This window comes from Hemitrygon akajei, chromosome 16 (assembly GCF_048418815.1).
Source record: "Hemitrygon akajei chromosome 16, sHemAka1.3, whole genome shotgun sequence".
Lineage (NCBI taxonomy): Eukaryota > Metazoa > Chordata > Chondrichthyes > Myliobatiformes > Dasyatidae > Hemitrygon > Hemitrygon akajei.
In genome coordinates, this window is record NC_133139.1 from 57,407,509 (window position 1) to 57,431,288 (window position 23,780).

The window sequence follows — 23,780 nt, forward strand, 5'->3', positions numbered from 1 at the left end:
GATGATATCACAGTGGTGGGGCTCATCAGCAAAAATGATGAAACAATGTACAGGGAGGAGGTTAAACACCTAGAGAGCTGGTGCAGTGACAACAACTTGATGCTTAATGTCACCAAAACCAAGGAGATGATCGTCGATTTCAGATGGTCTCAGCCTGAGCACACACCCCTCAGCATCAGCGGCTCCACAGTGGAGAGAGAGGAAAACATCAAGTTCCTTGAGGCGCAGATCTCGGACAATCTCCCCTGGTCCAGGAACACCACTGGGATTGTGAAACAAGCCCAGCAGAGATTGCACTTTTTGAGGAAGCTTAAACAAGCATCACTCCCCACTAACATCTTAATTACATTCTACAGAGGAGTGGTTGAGAGTGTGCTGACCTTTTGCATCACAACCAGGTACTCCAGCTGCAGTGCCGCCAACAAAAAAGCCTTGCAGAGGGTGGTTAGGGGAGCAGAGAAGGTTATTGGGGTCTCTCTACCTTCTGTCTGATGCACCATCAATAACTCTTGGAGACGGGAGGCAAAAGATAGGCTTTTATTAGCTACAAACATGACCACAACATCTTGGAGACTGAGGGAGGAGCAGTGCCTCCAATCACCTTTATATAGGGGTCTGTGGGAGGAGCCACAGGAGCAGTCAGCAGAGGGGCGTGTCCAGACAGGTATACACATAGTTTACCACATTCACCCCACCTTTGTTTTAAAAGAGAGTCCCCACGGGCGAAGTTTCTCACAAGTATATTTAAAGGTTAAGTTTATCAGGCAGTCGAGTCTGTCACTGCGATCTACGTAGCACCGGTGATGGTGGTTGTGCTGGCTCCAGCCTGACTTGAGGTGCCAGCCCATTAGGCGTCAGTGATCCCTCATGCGTGTGCCTGGCGCCCAGTATGGGAGTGTCGTGAGGAGTCTGTGTAGGGCTTGGTGTGCTTGGTGTCTCGGCTGAGAGGGGAGTGTGCGCGGGGTCTCGTGGGTATATGTATATATATATACACACATCGGTGGGTACGGGGTTCATAGTCACCGTGGAGTGTTCGGGGTAGGGGTCTGGTGCTCCTACGGGTGCCAGATCGCGGACGGAGACCGTGTCCTCCCGCCCATCAGGTAAGACCACGTAGGCATACTGGGGGTTCGCATGAAGTAGGTGAACCCTCTCGACCATCGGAGAGTATTTATTGCTCCTCGCATGTTTCTGGAGCAGCACTGGCCCTGGGGACGTCAGCCAAGCCGGTAGGGTGGTCCCAGTGGCAGACTTCCTGGGAAAAGAAAAGAGTCACTCATGAGGGGTGGCATTGGTGGATGTACATAACAGGGAGTGGATGGAGTGGAGTGCCTCAGGGAGGACCTCCTGCCATCGAGAGACTGGCAATCCCTTTGACCTAAGGGCTAAGAGTGTGGCCTTCCACACAGTGGCATTCTCCCTTTCCACCTGTCCATTCCCCCGGGGATTATAGCTTGTGGTCCTACTAGTAGCAATACCCCTAGCCAGCAGGTACTGGCGCAGCTCGTCACTCATAAACGAGGACCCTCTATCATTGTGGATATGGCAGGGGTATCCGAACAGAGTGAAGAACTGGCGCAGGGCTTTTATGATGGACGTGGCAGTGGTATCAGGGCAGGGGATGGCAAAGGGGAACCGTGAGTACTCATCGATGACGTTGAGAAAGTAGACATTGCGGTTGGTGAAGGGAAGGGGGCCCTTAAAGTCGACACTCAGTCGCTCAAAGGGACGGGTGGCCTTGATAAGTTGTGCCTTTTCAGGACGGTAGAAGTGCGGTTTGCACTCAGCACAGACTTGGCAGTCCCTGGTCATCGTCCTGATTTCCTCAAGGGAGTAAGGCAGGTTCCGGGCTTTCACGAAATGGTAAAATCGGGTGACCCCCTGGTGGTAAAGATGTGCATGGAGGGCGTATAGCTGGTCGAGCTGTGCGCTGGCACACGCTCTCCGGGATAGGGCATCAGGGAGCTCATTGAGCCTTCCAGGCCGGTACAGGATATCATAGTTGTAGGTGGAGAGTTCTATTCTCCACCGCAAAATTTTATCATTTTTGATTTTGCCCCGCTGTTGGTTGCTGAACATGAACGCAACTGAGCGCTGGTCGGTCAGCAAGGTGAACCTTCTGCCAACGAGATAGTGCCTCCAGTGCCTAATAGCTTCCACTATGGCCTGGGCTTCTTTCTCCACCGCGGAGTGCCGAATTTCAGGGCCTTGAAGGGTACGAGAAAAGAATGCTACTGGCCTGCCTGCCTGATTGAGGGTAGCAGCGAGCACGAAATCGGAGGTGTCGCTCTCTACTTGGAAGGGAATGGTCTCATCCACCGCATGCATCGTTGCTTTGGCAATGTCCCCTTTAATGCGGCTGAAGGCCGCGCGGGCCTCGGCTGAGAGGGGAAATGCGGTGGACTTGACCAGGGGCCGGGCCTTGTCTGCGTAGTGGGGGACCCACTGGGCGTAATAGGAAAAGAAGCCCAGGCACCGTTTGAGGGCTCTGAGGGTGGTGGGGAGAGGGAATTCCAATAGGGAGCACATATGGTCGGGATCAGGGCCAATGACCCCGTTCTCCATGACATACCCAAGGATAGCAAGTCGGGTGGTTCCGAACACACACTTGTCCCTATTATAGGTGAGGTTAAGAGTTTTGGCCGCTTGGAAAAATCGCTGGAGGTTGGTGTCGTGATCCTGCCAGTCGTGACCGCAGATGGTGATGTTATCCAAATATGGGAATGTGGTCTTCAGTTGGCATTGGTCCACCATCCGGTCCATTTCCCTCTGAAAGACAGAGACACCATTCGTGACACCGAAGGGGACGTGCAGGAAGTGATAGAGCCTGCCGCCCGCCTCGAAGGCGGTGTAGGGGCGGTCCTCCGGGCGGATGGGGAGCTGATGGTAAGCGGATTTCAGGTCTATGGTTGAGTACACCTTGTACTGAGCTATCTGGTTGACCATATCCGCGATGCGGGGTAGTGGGTACGCGTCAAGCTGCGTGAACCTATTGATGGTCTGGCTATAGTCCATGGCCATCCCACTTTTCTGCCCGGTCTGAATAATGACCACCTGGGCCCTCCAAGGACTTGTGCTTGGCTCAATGATCCCCTCCCTGAGCAGCCGCTGCACCTCCGACTGAATGAAGGCCCTGTCCCCCGCGCTGTACCTCCTGCTTTTGGTTGCCACAGGTTTACAGTCGGGGGACAGGTTGGCGAACAGCGGTGGGGGAGGGATCTTGAGGGTGGAGAGGCTGCAAGTGGTGTCAGTAGCGCAGCTGTTGGCATGGTGTTGGGTGGGATGTGTGGGTCGGTGTGTGTGCGTGATAAGTAGCGGGGTATTTGATGAAGTCCCACAAAACTGAGGATTTCTGACAGTGATTGGTGGGAGGGGCCCATCATACTTCATTGTCACACTTTTCAGGTGGCCCTGGAAGTCGAGCCCCAATAGCACAGGGGCACACAGTTGAGGCATGACCAGTAACGCAAAGTTCCGATATTTTGTGCCCTTCACCACCAATGTTGCAACACAACCCACCCCCCCCCCCCCCCCCGGATGTCTGTGGAATGCGACCCAGAAGCCATGGTGACCCTCTGGCTTACCGGCCGTGTCACGAGTCCACAGCGTTGCACGGTGTCCGGGTGAATAAAACTCTCAGTGCTGCCCGGGTCAAACAGGCAGCTAGTCCTGTGCCCCTCCACCAGGATGTCCATCATTGACCTTGCGAGCTGGTGTGGAGCACTTTGGTCGAAGGTTACGGAGGCCAGAGTTGAATCGCCATTTTGGTTCCTGGTAAGCACCCGTGGGTCGGAGGCGGGGCGAGGTGGCGCCAACAAAGATGGCCGCCCCCATGCCTCGCATGCGGTGGGCAGGCAAGATGGTGACCCCCATGCCTCGCATGCGGCGCTGCTCAACCCCGCTCGTGGTTTAGACTTACAGGCCTTGGCAAAGTGGCCCTTCTTTCCGCAGCTGGAGCAGGTCGCTTCTCCGGCCGGGCAGCGTTTTTGGGGGTGCTTTTCGAGTCCGCAGAAGTAACACTGCACGGACTTGCGGCTGGCAGGAGCCGTGGTCGATTGCGGGGAGTTCACGGACTCACGAGTGGCAGCGGCTGTGGTCGATTCGCCGGAGGGTGGCGGGGAGTTCACGGACTCGCGAGTGGCAGCGGCTGTGGTCGATTCGCCGGAGGGTGGCGGGGAGTTCACGGACTCGCGAGTGGCAGCGGCTGTGGTCGATTCGCCGGAGGGTGGCGGGGAGTTCACGGACTCGCGAGTGGCAGCGGCTGTGGTCGATTCGCCGGAGGGTGGCGGGGAGTTCACGGACTCGCGAGTGGCAGCGGCTGTGGTCGATTCGCCGGAGGGTGGCGGGGAGTTCACGGACTCGCGAGTGGCAGCGGCTGTGGTCGATTCGCCGGAGGGTGGCGGGGAGTTCACGGACTCGCGAGTGGCAGCGGCTGTGGTCGATTCGCCGGAGGGTGGCGGGGAGTTCACGGACTCGCGAGTGGCAGCGGCTGTGGTCGATTCGCCGGAGGGTGGCGGGGAGTTCACGGACTCGCGAGTGGCAGCGGCTGTGGTCGATTCGCCGGAGGGTGGCGGGGAGTTCACGGACTCGCGAGTGGCAGCGGCTGTGGTCGATTCGCCGGAGGGTGGCGGGGAGTTCACGGACTCACGAGTGGCAGCAGCTGTGGTCGATTTGCCGGCGGGTGGCGGGGTCTGCAGCGACCAGGATATTGCGTGGCTGGACAGCGTCAGCATTGTGCAAAGCAGCCTCCAGCGTATCGGCCAGCTCGATCGCCAAATGTAAGGTAAGATCGACGTTTTCCAGCAGCCGCTGGCGCACGTACACTGACCTGATTCCCGTAACGAAGGTGTCTCGTACCAGGAGCTCCGCATGCTGTTCCGCCGTCAGTCCCCTGCAGTCGCAGGCCCGCACGAGTGTCTGTAGGGCCCGGAGAAACTCAGCGCTCGACCCGCCGACCTGCTGCCGCCGCATCACTAAGTGATGTCTTGCGTAGACGGTGTTCACCAGCCACAGGTACCGTCTTTTGAGGGTGTCCAGTGCCCCTTGGTAGGTCAGCAGGTCTCTGATAAGGGAGTATACCCACGGAGTGACCCTGGAGAGCAGAACTTTGTGCATGATAGCAGGCTCAGTCACAGGAATCTCTTCCAGGTACGATTGGAAGCATGCAAGCCAGAGTTCAAAGGCAATAGCTGCTTCAGGAGCTTGAGGATCAATGTCCAACCGGTCCGGTCGGAAAATGCTCTCCATGGTTTAAAATTGCAGCTAATAAAATTGATGCACCATCAATAACTCTCGGAGATGGGAGGCAAAAGATAGGCTTTTATTAGCTGCAAATGTGACCACAACATCTTGGAGACTGAGGGAGGAGCAGTGCCTCCAAACGCCTTTATACAGGGGTCTGTGGGAGAAGCCACAGGAGCAGTCAGCAGAGGGGCGTGTCCAGACAGGTACACATAGTTTACCACACTGTCAAAGACCTCTTTCAGAGTCGATGTCTTCAGAAGACACGGTACATCATTAAAGACCCCTCACACCCTCTCCATGAACTGTTTGTTCTTCTGCTATCAGGTAAACGTTACAGGAGCATCAAAACTAAAACCACAAGGCTACTAAACAGCTTCCTCCCACAGGCAGTCAGACTGCTAAATAGCTGCTCTACCTGACTCTGCTTTGGACACTTTTAACTTGCACTGGACACTTATAACTTGTTTTTAACTGACATGTGGCTGTTGTGTTTGACTATTTATTGTTATGTTTATTATTTAGTGTTGCGTTTGTTATGTTATGATTGCACTGCTCCTGGGAAACACTGTCTCATTCTGCCCTGCAGAGCTGATGTACGGTTAGAATGACAATAAGTTTTTGAATCTTGAATCTTGAATCTTGAGTAGGTACAGAGGAGATGTCAGGGGTAAGTTTTTTACTCAGAGTGTGGTGAGTGTGTGGAATGGGCTGCCAGCAACGGTGGTGGAGGTGGATACGATAAGGTCTCTTAAGAGACTTTTGGATAGGTACATAGAGCTTAGAAAAATAAAGGGCTATGGGTAAGCCTAGTAATTTCTAAGGTAGGGACATGTTCGGCACAACTTTGTGGGCCGAAGGGCCTGTATTGTGCTGTAGGTTTTCTATGTTTCTATATTTCTGAGAATCCTGGCACCAGCTCTCCCAGTGATGCACACATCTCCAAACCCAGACCCTTGTTAAGGAGGAGGGAGACATTGTCAGAGACAATGCAGTCAGAACAGGAACCATGAATAACAATGGACAGTCAGCCTACAAAACCCTCCCATTAATATATCAGAGAAATGATTAGACCACACTTGTAGTCTTGTGCTCAGTTCTGGTTGTCTCATTTTGGGAAGAATGTGAAGGATTTAGAGAGGAGGTTTACCAGGATGCTGCCTGGAATCGAAATCATGTTCTAAGAGGAAAGGTTGAGTGAGCTAGGGGTTTTCTCATTGAAGTGAAGAAGGATGAGAGGTGATTTTATGGAAGTTTACAAGCTGATGAGAGGCATCGGTCAAGTAGACAGTCTGAGACTTTTTCCCTGGGTGGAAATGGCATATACAAGAGGGGATAAATTTTAAGGTGATTGGAGGAAAGTGTAAGGATGATGTAAGATGTAGGTTCTTTCACAGAGAGTGATGGATGCATGTTATGCCCTGTGGTGGAGACAGCTACATTAGGGACATTTAAGGGACTCTTAGATAGGAATATATCAAAAGACTATGTGAAAGGGAAGTGTTAGTTTGCTCTTCAAGTAGGTTAAAAGGTCAGCACAATATTGTGGTCTGAAAAGCCTGTACTTTGTTGTTACATTCTTTGTAACTACATTTTTATGGTGTAGCAGTTATGGGCAGTGCTAACAGAGAGGTCACTGGATTAGAACAGCAGCTGCAATGTTACACAGCAGCCAATCACATGACTCACATATTCTTGGAATTAGGCCATGTACTTCAGAATCAGAATCGGGTTTATTGTCACTGGCATATGCCATGAAAGTTGTTGTTTACACAGACCTGACTGGTTGCTCAGTGGCTATAGATAGATCTGCTCAATGATAGAAACAACACCTTCAGATTTTCTGAGCTGGCTTTTCAGATATGTACAAACATGCAGAAAATGGCGGTATGAACAGGAACCCAATTTACGCCATGAAGGGAGCATTGAAACACTGAAGCATCACGCACTGAGATCAGAATTAGTGGAAGGGTCACCGTTGTGATGAAATGGAACAGATATCAGTGTAACCCAGTGTCCAAACCCAAATCTCTCCACAGTGCTCTAATCCAGAGACGACTCCCACTATCCAAATCCAGAGAACTCACCCCAGAAAGTCAGTCCAGAGACAACTCCTCCAATAATCTAGCCCAGAGGCCCTTAAAGCCAAAGTCAAATCAAGTTCATTGTCATTTAACTATATTATTACAGGGTATATAACATATATAGCCATATAATGTATATAGAAACAAGAGAGCGTTTCTTCGAACCAGGGTGTAAAGCACATAACACACATAACACATGATAACTTGTGAAGATAAGGATAAAATCTACAGATGAATCACACATAAATTACAAATTAATATTAAGTATTGTAAGATATGGAACAGATTAACCAGTGACACTTCAAATACAAATTCCTCATTAATCCAGCCTGGAAAACCTCCCCAGTGTAACCCAGATAACTGTCCCCAAGAAATCCAGCCCAGAGGTTCTGTGAGTTCACCATCACCAAGGAGAATGCAGCAATTTGCAAAGGTAGCTCACCAGCACTTCCTGAGGACAGTGAGGAGCCAGTGTTGAGAATGAAATCTGGCCCTGCCAGCAACGGTTTTCTCTTGCAAACCCCAGTGTTTACATAGTCACCATGTGTCTCTGGGCAAGGAACATTGAAGGGGAAAGATCTAGCCATGGAGTACAATACAGTCTAGCAGGAACTGTATGCTAGGGTTAGTGTGGCCTATTTCACTAATAAACTCATTTATAGTCTTGAGTTTGCAAACCACACCACGGTCACATAGCACTTCGCACAATGCTATTACAACTTGCAATGTTGAAGATTGGAGTTCGTACATAGAAACATAGAAAACATACAGCACAATACAGGCCCTTCAGCCCTCAAACTGTGCCGAACATGTCCCTATATTAGACATACAAAAAAGCTGGATGAACTCAGCAGGTCGGGCAGCATCCATTCAATGGATGCTGCCCGACCTGCTGAGTTCATCCAGCATTTTTGTACGTCTTGATTTGACCGCAGCATCTGCAGTGTACTTTGTGTTCCCTATATTAGAACAACCTAGGCTTTACCCATAGCCCTCTATTTTTCTACGCTTCATGTAGGCATCCAGGAATCTCTTAAAAGACCCTATCATTTCCACCTCCGCCACCGCCGCCAGCAGCCCATTCCACACACCACTCTCTGTGTAAAAAACTTACCCCTGACATCTCCTCTGTGCCTACTTCCAAGCCCCTTAAAACTATGTCCTCTCGTGCTAGCCATTTCAGCCCTGGGGAAAAGCCTCTGACTAGCCACACAATCAATGCCTTTCATTATCTTGTACACCTCTGTCAGTTCACCTTTCATCCTGCATCACTCCAAGGAGAACAGGCCGATTTTACTCAACCTATTCTCATAAGGCACGCTCCACAATCCAGGCAACATCCTTGTAAATCTCCTCTGCACCCTTTCTATGGTTTCCATGTCTTTCCTGTAGTGAGGCGACCAGAATTGAGCACAGTACTCCAAGTGGGGTCTGACCAGGGTCCTATATAATAGCTGCAACATTACCTCTCAGCACTTAAACTCAATCCCACGATTGATGAAGGCCAATGCACCATATGCCTTCTTAACCACAGAGTCAACCTGCGTAGAAGGTTTGAGTGTCCTATGGACTTGGACCCCAAGATCACTCTGATCCTTCATACTGCCAAGAGTCTTACCATTAATGCTATATTCTGCCATCATATTTAACCTATCAAAATGAACTACTTCACACTTATCTGGGTTGAACTCCATCTGCCACCTCTCAGCTCTGTTTTGCATCCTATCGATAACCCGTTGTAACTTCTAACTGCCCTCCACACTATCCACAACACCTCCAACCTTTGTGTCATCATCAAATTTACTAACCCATCCTTCCACTTCCTCATCCAGGTCATTTATAAAAATCACAAAGAGCAGGGGTCCCAGAACAGATCCCTGAGGCACACCACTGGTCACCGACCTCCATGCAGAATATGGCCCGTCTACAACCACTCTTTGCCTTCTATGGGCAAGCCAGTTCTGGATCCACAAAGCAATTTGCCCTTGGATCCTATGCCTCCTTACTTTCTCAATAAGCCTTGCATGAGGTACCTTATCAAATGCCTTGCTAAAATCCATGTACAGTACATTTACGGCTCTACATTCATCAATGTGTTTAGCCACATCTTCAAAAAATTCAATCAGGCTCGTAAGGTACTACCTGCCTTTGACAAAGCCATACTGACTATTCCTAATCATATTATACCTCTCCAAATGTTCATAAATCCTGCCTCTCGGGATCTCCTCCATCAACTTGCCAACCACTGAAGTAAGATTCACTGGCCTATAATTTCCTGGGCTATCCCTACTCCCTTTCTTAAATAAAGGAACAACATCTGCAACCCTCCAATCCTCTGAAACCTCTCTTGTCCTCATTGATGATGCAAAGATCATTGCCAGACGCTCAGCAATCTCCTCTCTCACTTCCCACAGTAGCCTGGGGTACATCTCATCCGGTCCTGGTGACTTAACCAACTTGATGCTTTCCAAAAGCTCCATCACATCCTCTTCCTTAATATCTAGATGCTCAAGCTTTTCAATCCACTGCAAGTCATCACTACAATTGCTAAGATCATTTCCCATAGTGAATACTGAAACAAAGTATTCATTAAGTACCTCCGCTATTTCCTTCAATTCCATACTCACTTTTGCACTGTCACACTTGATTGGTCCTGTTCTCTCACGTCTTATCCTCTTGCTCTTCACATACTTGTAGAATGCCTTGGGGTTTTCCTTAATCCTGTCTGCCAAGGCCTTCTCATGGCCCTTCTGGCTCTCCTAATTTCATTCTTAAGCCCCTTCCTGCTAGCCTTATAATCTTCTAGAGTTCAAATCCAGTGTCACCTGGAAGGTGTCTGTACGTCAAGCCCATGGAATGTATGGGTTTCCTCCGGGTTCTCAGGTTTCCACCCACATTCTAGTAGGTTAATTGGTCATAGTAAATTACCTTGTGATTGGTCTAGAAGGTTGCTGGGTGGTGCGGCTCAGGGGCCGGAAAAGCCTTTTCCACATTGTATCTCAATAAGTACATAAATAATTAAACCACATCCACACATCCAATAAGCTCTTAAACTAGAATGGAGTGATGTTATCTCTCCCAGTCACCAGTTCCTGTTGGTTAAATCATCTTTTCACAATCACATAGTAGCTGATCATGGTGAAATAGAAACATCCATTTGACTAATTGTCGATTGATTACCCAATTACTCCTATTCCAACCTGTCCTGTGGGCCAAATCTTTCTCCAAATCATTTTGACAGTTACTATTGAATCTGTTCCCTTCCGTTTGGTGGTTTCAGCTCACAGAAACACCATAGAACATTGTTTCAATGCTGTAATCACCAGAGAGTTGTGCCCCAGCCCTGGCACAGAATCTTGGTGAGCAGGTACAGTGAGTGGAGTGAAGGAGGGAAATGGACTTCCAGCCTTTTCGGAGGGATGAAGCATTATGATAAGGTGTGGCCATACCTGTGATAGGGTGACGCTGGTGTGGCCATACCTGGACTATACAGCTTTGGTCTCCTCATTTAAGCAGAGTGTCCTTGCAGTGCAGATGATTCAGAGGTGGTTCATTAGTTCATTCTTGAGGTAGAGTTATTTTACCAGGAAAATTTGAGAAGTTTTTTCTCATCTCATTACACAAATACAAAGTTCAAAGTAAATTTATTATCAAAGTCACCGTATACTACCTTGAGTTTCATTTTCTTGCAGGCATTCACAGTAGGACATAGAAATATAGTAGAATCAGTGAAAAATTACACACATCAAAGCAACACACACAAAATGCTGGACACAGTCAAAAACTGACAAAAACCAACGTGTAAAAGACAAACTGCATAAATACAAAAAGAAGACAAATCACAGCTAATGAATAAATGATACTGAGAACAAAAGTTGTGGAGTTCTTGTAAGTGAATCTATAGGGTATGGAATCTGTTCAATATTGAGCTGGGTGAAGTTATCCACACTGGTTCAAGGAGCCTGATGGCTGAAGGGTAATAACAGTTCCTGAATCAAATCAAATCAAGTTTAATTATCATTCAGACCATACATGGATACAGTTGAACAAGAGCATTCCTCTGGGTCCACATACATATCATCACACAAGAAAACATGTAAAATCTAAGTCCCTGAGAGACATGCAATTTGACGGCATAGCTACTAGTAATCCAGCCTGTCCTTCCACCAGTTGAACACTGGAGGGCAGCACTGTCAGGAGAGACCAGAATCCTCCCATAAGGCCACAAGATATAGGAACAGAAGTAGGCCATTTGGCACATCGAGTCTGCTCCGCTATTCAGTCATGGGCCGATCCATTTCTTCCAGTTATCCCCACTCTTCTGCCTTCTCCCCATACCCTTTGAATCCCTGGCTAATCAAGAACCTATCACCAGAGAGTTGATATTTGCCTTAAGTTGAAGTTTGCCTTAAGTACACCCAATGACTTGGCCTCCACAGCCGCTCATGGCAACAAATTCCACAGATTTACCACCCTCTGACTAAAGTAAATTTTCTGTATCTCTGTTCTAAATGGATATCCTTCAATCCTGAAGTCATGCCCACTTGTCCTAGACTCCCCTACCATGGGAAATAACTTTGCCATATCTAATCTGTTCAGACCTTTTAACATTTGGAATGTTTCTATGAGATCCCTCCTCATTCTCCTGAATTCCAAGGAATACAGCCCAAGAGCTGCCAGACATTCCTCACATGGTAACCCTTCCATTCCTGGAATCATTCTTGTGAATCTTCCCTGAACCCTCTCCAATGTCAGTATATCCTTTCTAAAGTAAGGAGCCCAACCCAACAAACAATACCCATGTGGTCTCATGGGTGCCTTACAGAGCCTCAACATCACATCCCTGCTCTTATATTCTATACCTCTAGAAATGAATGCCAACATTGCACTTGCCTTCTTCACCACCAACTCAACCAAGAGGTTAACCTTTAGGGTATCCTGCACAAGGACTCCCAAGTCCCTTTGCATCTCTGCATTTTGAACTCTCTCGGCATCTAAATTATAGTCTGTCCATTTATTTCTTCCTTCGAAGTGCATGACCATACACTTTCCAACATTGTATTTCATTTGCCACTTCTTTGCCCATTCTCCTAAATTAAGTCTCTCTGAAGACTCTGTTTCCTCAACACTACCTACTCCTCCATCTATCTTCGTATCATTAGCAAATTTAGCCACAAATCCATTAATCCCATAGTCCAAATCATTGACATACATCATAAACTGCAGCGGTCCCAACTCTGACCCCTGTGGAACTCCGCTAGTAACTGGCAGCCAGCCAGAATAGGATCCTTTTATTCCCACTCTCTGTTTTCTGCCAATCAGCCAATGCTCCACCCATGCTAGTAACTTCCCTGTCATTCCATGGGCTCTTATCTTGCTAAGCAGCCTCATGTGTGGCACCTTGTCAAAGACTTCCTGAAAATTCAAGTACACCACTTCCACTACATCTCCTTTGTCTACCCTGCTTTTAATTTCCTCAAAAAAATTGCAGTGGGTTTGTCAAGCAGGATTTTCCTTTCAAGAAACCATAAAAGTTTATTTTATTTCTTATGCTGTGTGCATTCAAATACAACACTTTCAGTCCAGTATTTGTTGCTTTCTGTTTTAACTTCTGACACCTCTATTGCCCTGTAAGTCATCTCACTGGCTGTGATTCTGCTTCATCTCCTGCTCATCCTTTCTATCATCTCTGTTGCACTCTATCTTTGATTTATTTCTGTTTTCCCCTCCCTCAGCCCTATCACTCCAATTCCCATCCCCCCGCCCCTCCTAATTAGTTTAACAGCTCTATTAATCCTGCCTGCTAGGATATTAGACCCCATTGGGTTCAGGTGTAACCCATCCTTTTTGTACAGGTCATGCCCAGAAGATGCCCCAGTGATCCAGGAATCTGAAGCCCTGCCTCTTACACCAGTCTCTCAGCCCTGCATTAATAACCCTGATCAGGCTATTCTTACACTTGTTAGCATGTGGCACAGACAGTAATCCTACTACTACCCCAGAGGTCCTACTTTTCAGCTTCCTACCTAACTCCCTGAATTCTCTTCAGGACCTCCTCCTTTTTTCTACCTATATCATTGGTACTAGCATGTACCAAGACTTCTAGCTGTTCACCCTCTCCCTTCAGAATACTCTGCAGCCGATCCGAGACATCCCATACCCTGGCACCTGGGAGGCAACACACCATGCGGGTAGCTCTATCAGGCTGACAGAACCCCCTGTCTGTTCCCCTCACTGTTCCCCTATGACTACTGTAGTCCTCATCTTCCTCTTTCCCTTCTGCACCACAGAACCAGGCTCAGTGCCAGAGACTCGATCAGGTTGTCCTCTGTCAGGTCATTCTCCCCCTACCCCAACAGCATCCAAAACAAGAAAACGATTACTGAGGGGGGTGGCCATAGGGATGCTCTCTACTATCTGAGCTCTTCCCTTCCCTTCCCTGACAGTCACACAGTTAGCTAACTCCTGCAGCCTTGGGGTGACTAACTTCCTGTAGCTCCAACCTATCTCCTGCTCACTTTTCCTAATAATTTGTAGGTCATCGGGCCGCACCTAACAGGATCTCTCAGAAGCTGCATCTCGATGCACCTGGCACAGATGTGGCCATCTGGAAAACTGGAAGATTCCCAGGATTCCCACATCATACACCCGGAGCAAAGTACTAACCCTACAGACATGCTCTCTATTCCTCAAAAAAAACAAGCAAAAGCAAAGTCTCTACTCAGCACAGACTCCACACGATACTGCCTCCAGTGTTGTCTCACCTGGGCTGCAGGACCAGGAAAGCCTGCATGAGGCTTTATTCTCATTACAACCACACTGTTGCCACTCATTGCCTCCCTTGCCAGCAAGCAAGGGAAACAGGCCTGCAACATCTCACATTATCAATGTCCAACAGGGCCTTGCAATCACAAAAGAAATATCCAGGACTAATGGTTACACTGCACACTGCTTTCACATGCCGACTCTGATATCTTTGGCAGCAGCACAGTTTACATCCAGGTCAGTTCCTCCAAACCTTCTCCGGCCCATCCGCCAGCTTCATCTTCTCCCAGCTGACTACTGGCTTCCCTCCCCCCGGCCAATCACCAACTTCTTCTTCTCTGACCCGACAGCCAGCATCTCCTTCTCCCAGCCAACTGCCGGCTTCTCCTTCTCCTGGCCCAACGCCAGCTTCTCTTTCTCCTGGTCTGTCCGTCATCTTCTCCTCCCTGCCACCCTTTGGCTTCTCTATCACCTGACCACCCACTGTCTTCTTCTCCTGGCTGACCACCGGCTTCTCCGTCTCCCAGCTGCCTGCCAGCTTCTCCTTCTCTGACTTGTCCGCTGGCTTCTTCGACATCCCAGCCAGTGGCACTGAATAATGAATGGATCGCTGATGCAGTAGACCTGCGGTACTCATTGATCTTGGAATATAGTACAATCCAGGATCAGCCATGATGGAATGGCAGAGCAGATTCGATGAGCTGAATGGTCTTATAGCCTTAGAGTCTTACAATCATATAAAATGCATTTTAAAAAGAAAAGTGCACCTTTGGTTAGGCCCCAAGAGGCAGCTGTATTCGAATGTACCACCATCATACTGGAACTTGGTGATATGGGACCTAAGGCTCCTGTACTTTCTTCCCAAGAAGACAGCATGGCCCGGATGGTGGGGACCTTGATGATGGATGCAGCTTTCTTGTAGCAATGCTACTTGTTACTGGATTTTATTCAGTTTAATTGAAATGTACAGTTTTTCTCAGAGGGTTAGACAGGGTAGATACTGAGATGATGTTTCATCTAGTGGACAAAGGGATTTAAATTCAGGATAAGGGATCACCCATTGAAGATGATGAGCAGCAGTTTCTTCTCTCAGAGGGCTGAGGATATCTGAAATTCTCTCCCCAAAGAGATGAGAAGGTAAAGATAGATCAGTTCTGAGATTTTAGTGGAATCCTGGACAATGGAAATTAGAACAAAGAATATAGAAGCATACAGCACAGAAGCAGGCCCTTTGCCCACAGTGTACTGAACTAATTCATCTAATGACAGCTAATTAAACTAATATCTTCTATCTTTCCTTCCATTCCCTACTGATATGTATGTCTAATAGCCTCTTAGATGCCTCTATCAGCGGAATAAGGTAAATAATCTTGTAGCATAGTTAGAGATTGGTAAGTATGATCTTGTGGATATCTTTGAGTCATGGTTGAAAGAAAATCATAGTTGGAAGTTTAACATCCAAGGATACACATTGTATTGAAAGAACAGGCAGGTAGGCAAAGGGGGAAGGGTGGCTCTGTTGGTAAAGAGTAAAATGAAATCCTTAGAAAGAGGTGGCATAAGATCATAAAATGTAGAATCCTTGTGGGTGGAGTTAAAAAACTGCAAGGGTAAAAAACCATGATAGGAGTTATGTACAGGCCTCCGAAGAGGCCAGGATGCAGGCTGCAATCACAATGGGAGATAGAAAAGGCATGTAAAAAAGACAATGATGCAATAACCATGGAGGATTTCAATATACAAGTAGATTTTAAAGCAGCTTGTAACCAGTGACAATGCCCACTGGGGAATGTCAATTCTGGTTTGGGTGTTGTATAGTTACACAGATTTAATTATGGACTCTTAGGAGGCAGTGATCATAATATGATAGAATTCTTCCTGCGGTTTGAGAAGGAGAAGGTAAAATCAAATCTATCAGTATTACAATGAAATAAAAAGAATTACAGAGGCATGGGAAAAGAGCTGGCCACTAGCAGGGTTGACGTTGGAACAGCAATGGTGTGTGTTTATGGGGGAAATTTGGTAGGTGCAGGAAAGAGACATCCTAAAGGAATAAAAGGGATAAATGCTATCCAAAGACAGCATAAAAGGAAAAGAAAAGGTGTATAATATAACAAAAATTAATGGGAAGGTGAAGGATTGGGAAGCTTTTAAAAACCAACAGAAGCTAAAAACCTAGAAAAACAATAAGGAGCAAAAAGATGAAGCTAACCAATAATATAAAAGAAGACACAAGCGTTTTTTTCAGATATATAAAGAGTAAACGAGAGATGAGAATGAACATCTGACCACTGGGAAATGGCACTGGAGAGATAGAAATAGGGACAAAGAAATGGTGGATAAACTGAATAAGTACTTTGTATCAGTCTTCACTGTGGAAGACACTAGCAAAATGCCAAAAATGCAAGCATTTCAGGGGACAGAAGTGAATTTCATTGCTATTACTAAGGAGAAGGTGCTTGGGAAGCCAAAAATTTGTTGGTGGATTAGTCACCTGGATCAGATGTACTACACCCCAGGGATCTGAGAGAGGTAGCTGAAGAGATTGTGGAGGCAATAAAAATTATTTTTCAAGAATCATTAGGCTCTGGAATGGCTCCTAAGGACTGGAAAACTGCAAATGTCACTCCACTCTTTAAAAGGGGAGGGAGGTAGAAGAAAGAAAATTATAAATCAGTTAATCTGACTTTAGTGGTTGGAAGGATGTTGGAGTCCATTCTTAAGGATAAGTGTTCGCAGTACTTGAAGGTATATAATAAAATAAGACAAAGTCAGCATGGTTTTCTAAAGGGGAAATCTTACCTGACAAATCTGTTGGACCTCTTTGAGGAAATAACAGGCAGAATTGACAAAGGAGTGTCAGTGGATGTTGTTCATTTCGATTTTCGGAAAGCCTTCGACGAGGTGCTCCACATAAGGCTGCTTAACAAGATAAGACCCCATGACATTACAGGAAAGGTATTAGCATGATTAAAAAATTAGCTGACTGGCAGGAGATAAGGAGTGGAATTAAAAGGGGCCTTTTCTGTCTGGCAGCTGTTAACTAATAGTGTGGTGCAGGGGTCTGTGTGGGAACCACTTCTTTTCACATTATATGTCAATGATTTAGATGAAGGAATTTATGGCTGAAGCCAAGTTTGCAAATGATATGAAGATAGATGGAGAAGCAAGTAGTGTTGAGGAAGCAGAGAATCTGCAGAAGGACTTAGACAGATTGGGAGAATGGGTAAAGAGGTGGCAGATGGAATATTGTGTAGAAAGAATAAAGATGTGGATTATTTTCTAAAAGAGGAGAAAATTCAAAAATCAGAGGTGCAAAGGGACTTGGGAGTCCTTGTGCAGGATTCCCTAAAGGTTAGCTTACAGGTTGAGTTGGTGGTAAGGAAGAAAAATACAATGTTTGCATTTGTTTTGCAAGGACTGGAGTACAAAAGCAAGAATGTAATGCTGAGACTTTATAAGACATTGGTCAGACAGCACTTGGAGTATTGTGAACAGTTTGGAGCCCCTTATCTCAGAAAGGATGAGCTGGCATTGAAGAGAATCTAGAGGAGGTTCATGAGAATTATCCCAGGAATGAAAGGGTTAACATATGAGGAGTATTTGATGGCTCTGTGCCTGTACTTGCGGGAATTTAGAGGAATGGAGAGAGATCTCATTGAAATCTATCGAATATTGAAAGGCCTAGATAGAGGTTGTTTCCTGTAGTGGAGGAGTCTAGGACCAGAGCCTTGGAATTGAAGGATGTCCATTTAGAACAGAGATGTGGAAATATCTCTTTAATCAGAAGGTGGTGAATCTGTGAATTCATTGCCATGGATAGCTATGCAAACCAAGTCGTAGGGTATATTTAAGGCAGAGGTTAATAGGTGGTTGATTAATCAGGGCATCAAAGATTACAGGGAGAAGACAGGAGAATGGGGTAGAAAGGAATAATAAATCATCCCTGATGGAATGGTGGAGAAGACTCGTATGATCTTATGATCATATTTGGATCCACCACCACCTCTAGGAGCTGAGCTCTGGTCCATACTGATCCTTGTCTATTACCTTCTTCCTCCCTGTGTAACCTCATCTGCTCAACTACTGCTCAAACCTTCACCCTACCTTTTATTCACATTCTCCTGACTCTGCTGCACATTCCTGGCTCTGACCTTGACTGCTCTCTGAGCATATATTAGACTGGCATGGGTAGTGTTGTGAGGATGTTATTCTGGCCAGTTGTGGTTCTGTGAGGATTGGTCTTTGGACCTCTGTTGCTTGTTATATATGTAGTAGTAGGCCTCTGTTAGTCTTGATAGACCATGGATTTGTAGTAGGCCTCCATTAGTCTCGATAGACCATGGATAGACCTTGGAAAGTTTCCAGGGTGCAAGCCTAGGCAAGGTTTTTTTTTTGGAAGGCCAGCAGTTGCCCAAGCTGCAAGTCTCCCCTCTCCATGCCACCAATGTTGTCAATATATCAATGACATGGATGAAAATTTAGATGGGTTGGTTAGTACACTTGCAGATGACACAAAGATGGATAGATTTGTAGACAGTTAGAGGGCTGCCCAAAGATATTCAGCAGGATATAGTTCAGTTAAAGATAAGCATTGAGAAATTGCAGACTAAGTTTAATCTGGACATCTGTGAGATATTGCACTTTGGGAGGTCAAATGTAAACTGAAAGTTAATGGCAGAGCCCTTAACTGCATTGATGTTGACTAAGGGTTTGCCTGGATCAGCGGGCATGAGCTAGAAGGACTATTTGGACAAACTAGCATGTTTTCTCTGGAGTGAAAGGGTCCTGGCCCAAAAAGTCAGCTGTTGATTTTTCTCCAGAGATATTGCCTGACCTGCTGAGTTTCTCCAGCATTTTGTGTGTGTTGTCTGGGGAGGAAGAATTGGTTAATTTCACAGGTCTGCTTGTCTGACCATGTCCCTCTCCTCTTACAGCTGAGATAGTTGCCCTTGATTGCCTTGTGATATGCTGTGGTATTAAACTTTAGTCAAGTCCCGAATATAGGACCACAAACAGCCATCATTGTGCAGCCACTGAGCCTCACTATCATACACAGAGTCTGTTGATATTATTCCTGCAAATGTGGTGATGTGTGTCTCTTTATCTTTGCTCTCATTTTCTCCTCTCTTCACCAGGAAGGCAATGAGTCCTTAAGCCAGCAGCTGATCTCTCAATGGCCTTGACCACTCTTCATGCCTGGCCATATAACAATTGTTCCCCATAAATCAAAGACCTGTTGAGAAGGTTCTCATGATTGCTTCTCCATTACCTCTGGGATATAGACTTCCAAAAATTCACAACTGCCATAGAAGAAATTCCATTTCACCTGAGATGATCCTTTATTCTAGGAATAAATCCCTTATTTTGGATATTCCCACTTGGGAAGACTTCTCATGCCATTCACCCGGTCAATCCTATAAGAATATTATTTTGGTATATTTGTCACAAGGTGGGGACAAGGGTGCTGGGAGAGGACCCACAAGCAGGACACAAACACATCTTTCTTAGGTTCAATAAAACAGCATTTATTACTCACTACACAGAGAACTGGGAAATCAAGGAGGACAAAGAGGAACACGAAACTTGGACTAGGGGACTAGAGACTTGGATCGCCACAGACCTTGGACTTGGAAACTGGGAACTGGGATCGCCGCGGCCATGACTTGGATAGTGGGAACATGGACTGCCATGGCCCTTGGACTTGGAGACTGGGAACCATGGATCGCTGCAGCCGGGAACAGGGAACTTGGATCGTCGCAGCCAGGAACGTGGACACCATGGATCGCCGCAGCCAGGAACGTAGACACCAAAACACAGGACAAGGAACCTTGAACCAGGACTCCTCCTTCAGATCAGGCATCGAGCCGGGACTCTTCTTCAAGGGGATAGACACAGACACTGGGCATGAACATCGAGCCGGAACTCTGCCTTCAACTCAGGCACTGAACCAGGACTCTTCTTCGAGGGCATGACAATGGCATGAACATCGAGCCAGGACACCGCCTTCCACTCAGGCACCGAGCCGGGACTCTTCGAGGGGTAGACACGGACAATGGGCATGAACGTCGAGTCAGGACTCCACCTTCAACTCACCCCTGGCAGATTGACCTTGCCCAGACCCACTCTGGTGAAGGAAGGCGAATTGCTGGTACTCCGATGCGGGCTGGATAACTCTGGCTTGTTGTAGCGGCTGCGACTTGCGAAGGCTTCTTAACACTCTCGCCCCGAACGGCTAAAGCCAGGGGCTTATAAGCTGCTGGTTCAGGTCAAGAGTAGATCACCTTAATTGCCAAGGTCAAGGGACATGTGAAACGGAATTAGAAGGGAACAAAGAGTCAATGGTCCGGATCATAACGCAACCTAACTAAATTTAAAGGGGAACCGATCCAGACCATGACAATATTCTTTTAAAATCCAAAGAGATTGGGTCCAACCTGGACAACCTTTCCTTAAAGAACCAATGTAGATGGAGACTGACTTTGTGCTTAACCAGTTACATCCTGCCATGGGAGTGTGCGGTGAGCTAGAGTAATGGGACTTATATTCTGTGATTCTTCTTCTTCCTCATACCCCATGTCTCTCCTACCCCTCCTATTCCTCCTCCCTCTTCCCTACTTTGGATGTGATTCAGAGAAACTTTACTGGAACAATCCTGGGTATGGAGAATTTAACCCTTTGAAATCTGAAAACAGCTTGGTATTGTTGTGTCTGTACAAATACATATCAAATAAATAAAGGCACACACTCAGGGGTGAAGTTAATATGTATATTCACTTTCCAGAGAACGCAACAAATCAATGTGCATGCATAAGCTATCAGTCAATAATTAGTGTTAAGGGGAGTCTTTGCACTAAAAGAAATAGATCCAAACATTACAGGTTGTGGACCTGTGGACCTTCCTTATTTCTGCGATCGGTAGCTGCTGTTTGATCTTCTCCAAACAGAAACACATGGGCTGCTCTGCTCCTGCAGTCTCTTCAGCCTCCTGCAATCGAGATATCAGCTTCTCTTCTGGCCCCTCCAACTCTCGCCACAGGCTCAGCAGGCTCAGCAGTTCTGACTCACTCAATCTGGTACGCAGTTACTCCAACAGCTTCTTCCACCCCGACCTGAAAAGCAGCAGTTAAAGATTGGTCAGCTCCAGTTCAGTATTCACTGCACTTATCTTCAGCTTTTTCTTCCTCATGACTTCTTCCAGATCAACTTTCAGGCTTTGCACTTCATTTGAACTGTCGATGGTCATCTTCAGGTTCCCTTCAAGCTTCCGCTTCCCTCTTCCGAGATTTGTCCACAATTGCTTCACCTCCACAAACTCCCCTCTCCAGGCTCTCAGTTTTCTGTTGCCCTCAGTCAGACAACTTTCTTCGTTTTCTCCAACTTGTAAGTCTTCCCACTGGTTCCAGATCACTCTCTCCAGTCTCTCCATCTTCATTTCAAACTTGATTCCGTAGAGACAGTCACTCATGAGCTGCGACCTTTGCCAGCCCTGGCACATATCCAGAAAACACTTTAACTCTGTAGTTCTCAGCCACTCCTGCAACAACCTCACTTCATATTCTCTCGAGGCAAATCCAAATACCAGGAGATCATCCACATACGCCAAAACTCCAAACACCTCCACATCCCCCATGGTCTTCCACGTGCCCCGCGGGAAGGATGCAAGGGCTCCAGATATGCCCTGTGGCATCTTTTCGGACCAGAAGAATCCTAGGGAACTTATAACGGCCATCTTCTCCTTGTCGGCCCCACTCATCGGGATCTGGCAACATCCACTCCTCAGATCCAGCACCTTAAAGCACTTCGCACCACTCAGACAAGCCATTGCCTCTTTGGCCCTCAGGGCCGTATTCTGGTCACTGACAGTGCGCCTCTTCAGCGAAATATAATCCACACACACGCCTATGTCTCCCACGGCTGTAGGGGCTAGTCGCTGCAACCTCTCTCTCACTGAGGTGTCTTCAGCGGTCAACTACCCTCCCTTGTGGTATATTCACAGCATCCACTAAGAGGGTCCCACCCTCAGATTCTTCCCCCAGGCCGTACCACCACTGGCTCTTGTTTAAATTCAGTACCGGCTCAATGCTGCTACAAATATCCACACAAGCAGCTCGAAACTCTGGGTGCATCGACAATGCCTCCAAACAGCACTCAGCCACCTCCTCCAGGCAGGCCCCCAAGTGCATCAGCAGGGTATTGGCCCTCTCCAGAACCGAAACGCTTCCTGTCTCAACAGTGTCTGGACACATCAGCATTAACGATCCACGAACCTCACGCACCCCCACGTTGGCCTCTGAGAACTCCATTTTCTCTGACCAATAACCGTCGTCTGAATAATCATCAGCACTGGTACCCCAAATTTCCAATGACCTCAATGTCATCAAGGGTAACTGCTTCTAATAACAGTTGTAAAACAAACTGGCAGCTGTCACTCCGAGGTAATTGTACCAGACAGTTCTAACAATGCCACCAGCCCGCCTACTCAAACTTTCAACCAATCTCTGTCGCTTTCCCTCAGCCAAGCACTGTCACTCATCCAACAACTGAGAGGTCCGCTCCGCCCCTTTAGCGCTGGACATTATTCCCACAACCGGGCAGAGCCTACCACTGCTGAAACATCCCAATATGTCATTCCTCACTCGCCTAACAGTATGAACAACCCATAGTCCCACCACCATTTCGTCAGCACTAGTCTGAACTCGAACAACGATCTCCGGGCTACCAACAGCAGCCAGCCCACCCAGCACACGTGCAGCGATAACCAGCAATCGCACACCCACAAAGGCACACCAGCTCTTCACCACAGACATAATTTAAAGAGGGCGATCACACAGCTTCCACAGAAAGCAATCCCGGATGAGCCCCCACAATACATCCCTTCCGGTACTCCTCAGGCTCGCTCAGCTCATTCTCGTCTAGGGGGAGCAGCTTTCAGCCCCGCCAAACTGGGTAATCAGCTTGTGTGGACGCTGTGCGATGTCCCCGCCTCACCAAAAAACAGACAGGACACCATATGCGATTAAATGATTACAGTTTATAACAATTACTATAACTAAGTAATTAATAATGATACAGTATACATGAAGGAAAAGAAAATAAAGAAAAGGCGCTAAACATCAAAGTCCAAACCACTTCATGCACAACTGTTGGAGCTCAATTACTGAAGTCTTCTGGCCACCATTTGATACCCTCCGAACTCCTCGACTCGCAGCTCAGGACCACCCGAAGTGGTCAACCAAGCACATCTATCTTTGTCTCCTCTCCTCGGGGTACCTCCTGGCCTCGGACCCCTGCCTAGGGTCTGTTCCTTGCCCAGTTTACAGCATCGCGTCCTCTCTCTCTCATCCCCTCGCGCCGATCTCCCCAAAAGCCCGCCAACAATAGCTTACAGACTCAGAAGAAAGAACAACATTAATCCCAATTGGTTTACAAAGGAATACAATTCTTGTTATCAGTAAATTTTAACCCAAACAATCTCCCAGCCCTCTCTCTCATAACAAAGAAGCATTCCTACTTTTAACAAAACAAAGAAGCCATTTTGATTAACATACGCAGTAACAAAGAAAAAGAAGAAACCCCCTTTACATAATCAATACCTGTAAACAGCTGGAAGGCCAAGAAGAGTTTTTTCTCTGCAGTCCAGTCTCACCTGATACAGGAGGTGTTTAAGTCCAAAGTGTGAATCTTGTG

General features: G+C 47.2%; 1 protein-coding gene across 1 annotated transcript; it reads right to left on the reverse strand.

The window, feature by feature from the left end:
• Nucleotides 1–538: 538 nt before the first annotated feature.
• LOC140740071 (uncharacterized) lies at nucleotides 539–23,735 on the reverse strand. Its single transcript, XM_073068937.1, has 3 exons — nucleotides 23,687–23,735; nucleotides 2,573–2,769; nucleotides 539–1,255 (listed from the first exon to the last, which is right to left on the reverse strand). The coding sequence occupies exons 2-3, from the start codon at nucleotides 2,761–2,763 to the stop codon at nucleotides 778–780; spliced, it is 669 nt and encodes a 222-aa protein (XP_072925038.1). The 5' UTR covers nucleotides 2,764–2,769; nucleotides 23,687–23,735; the 3' UTR covers nucleotides 539–777.
• Between the last annotated feature and the right edge of the window lie 45 nt (nucleotides 23,736–23,780).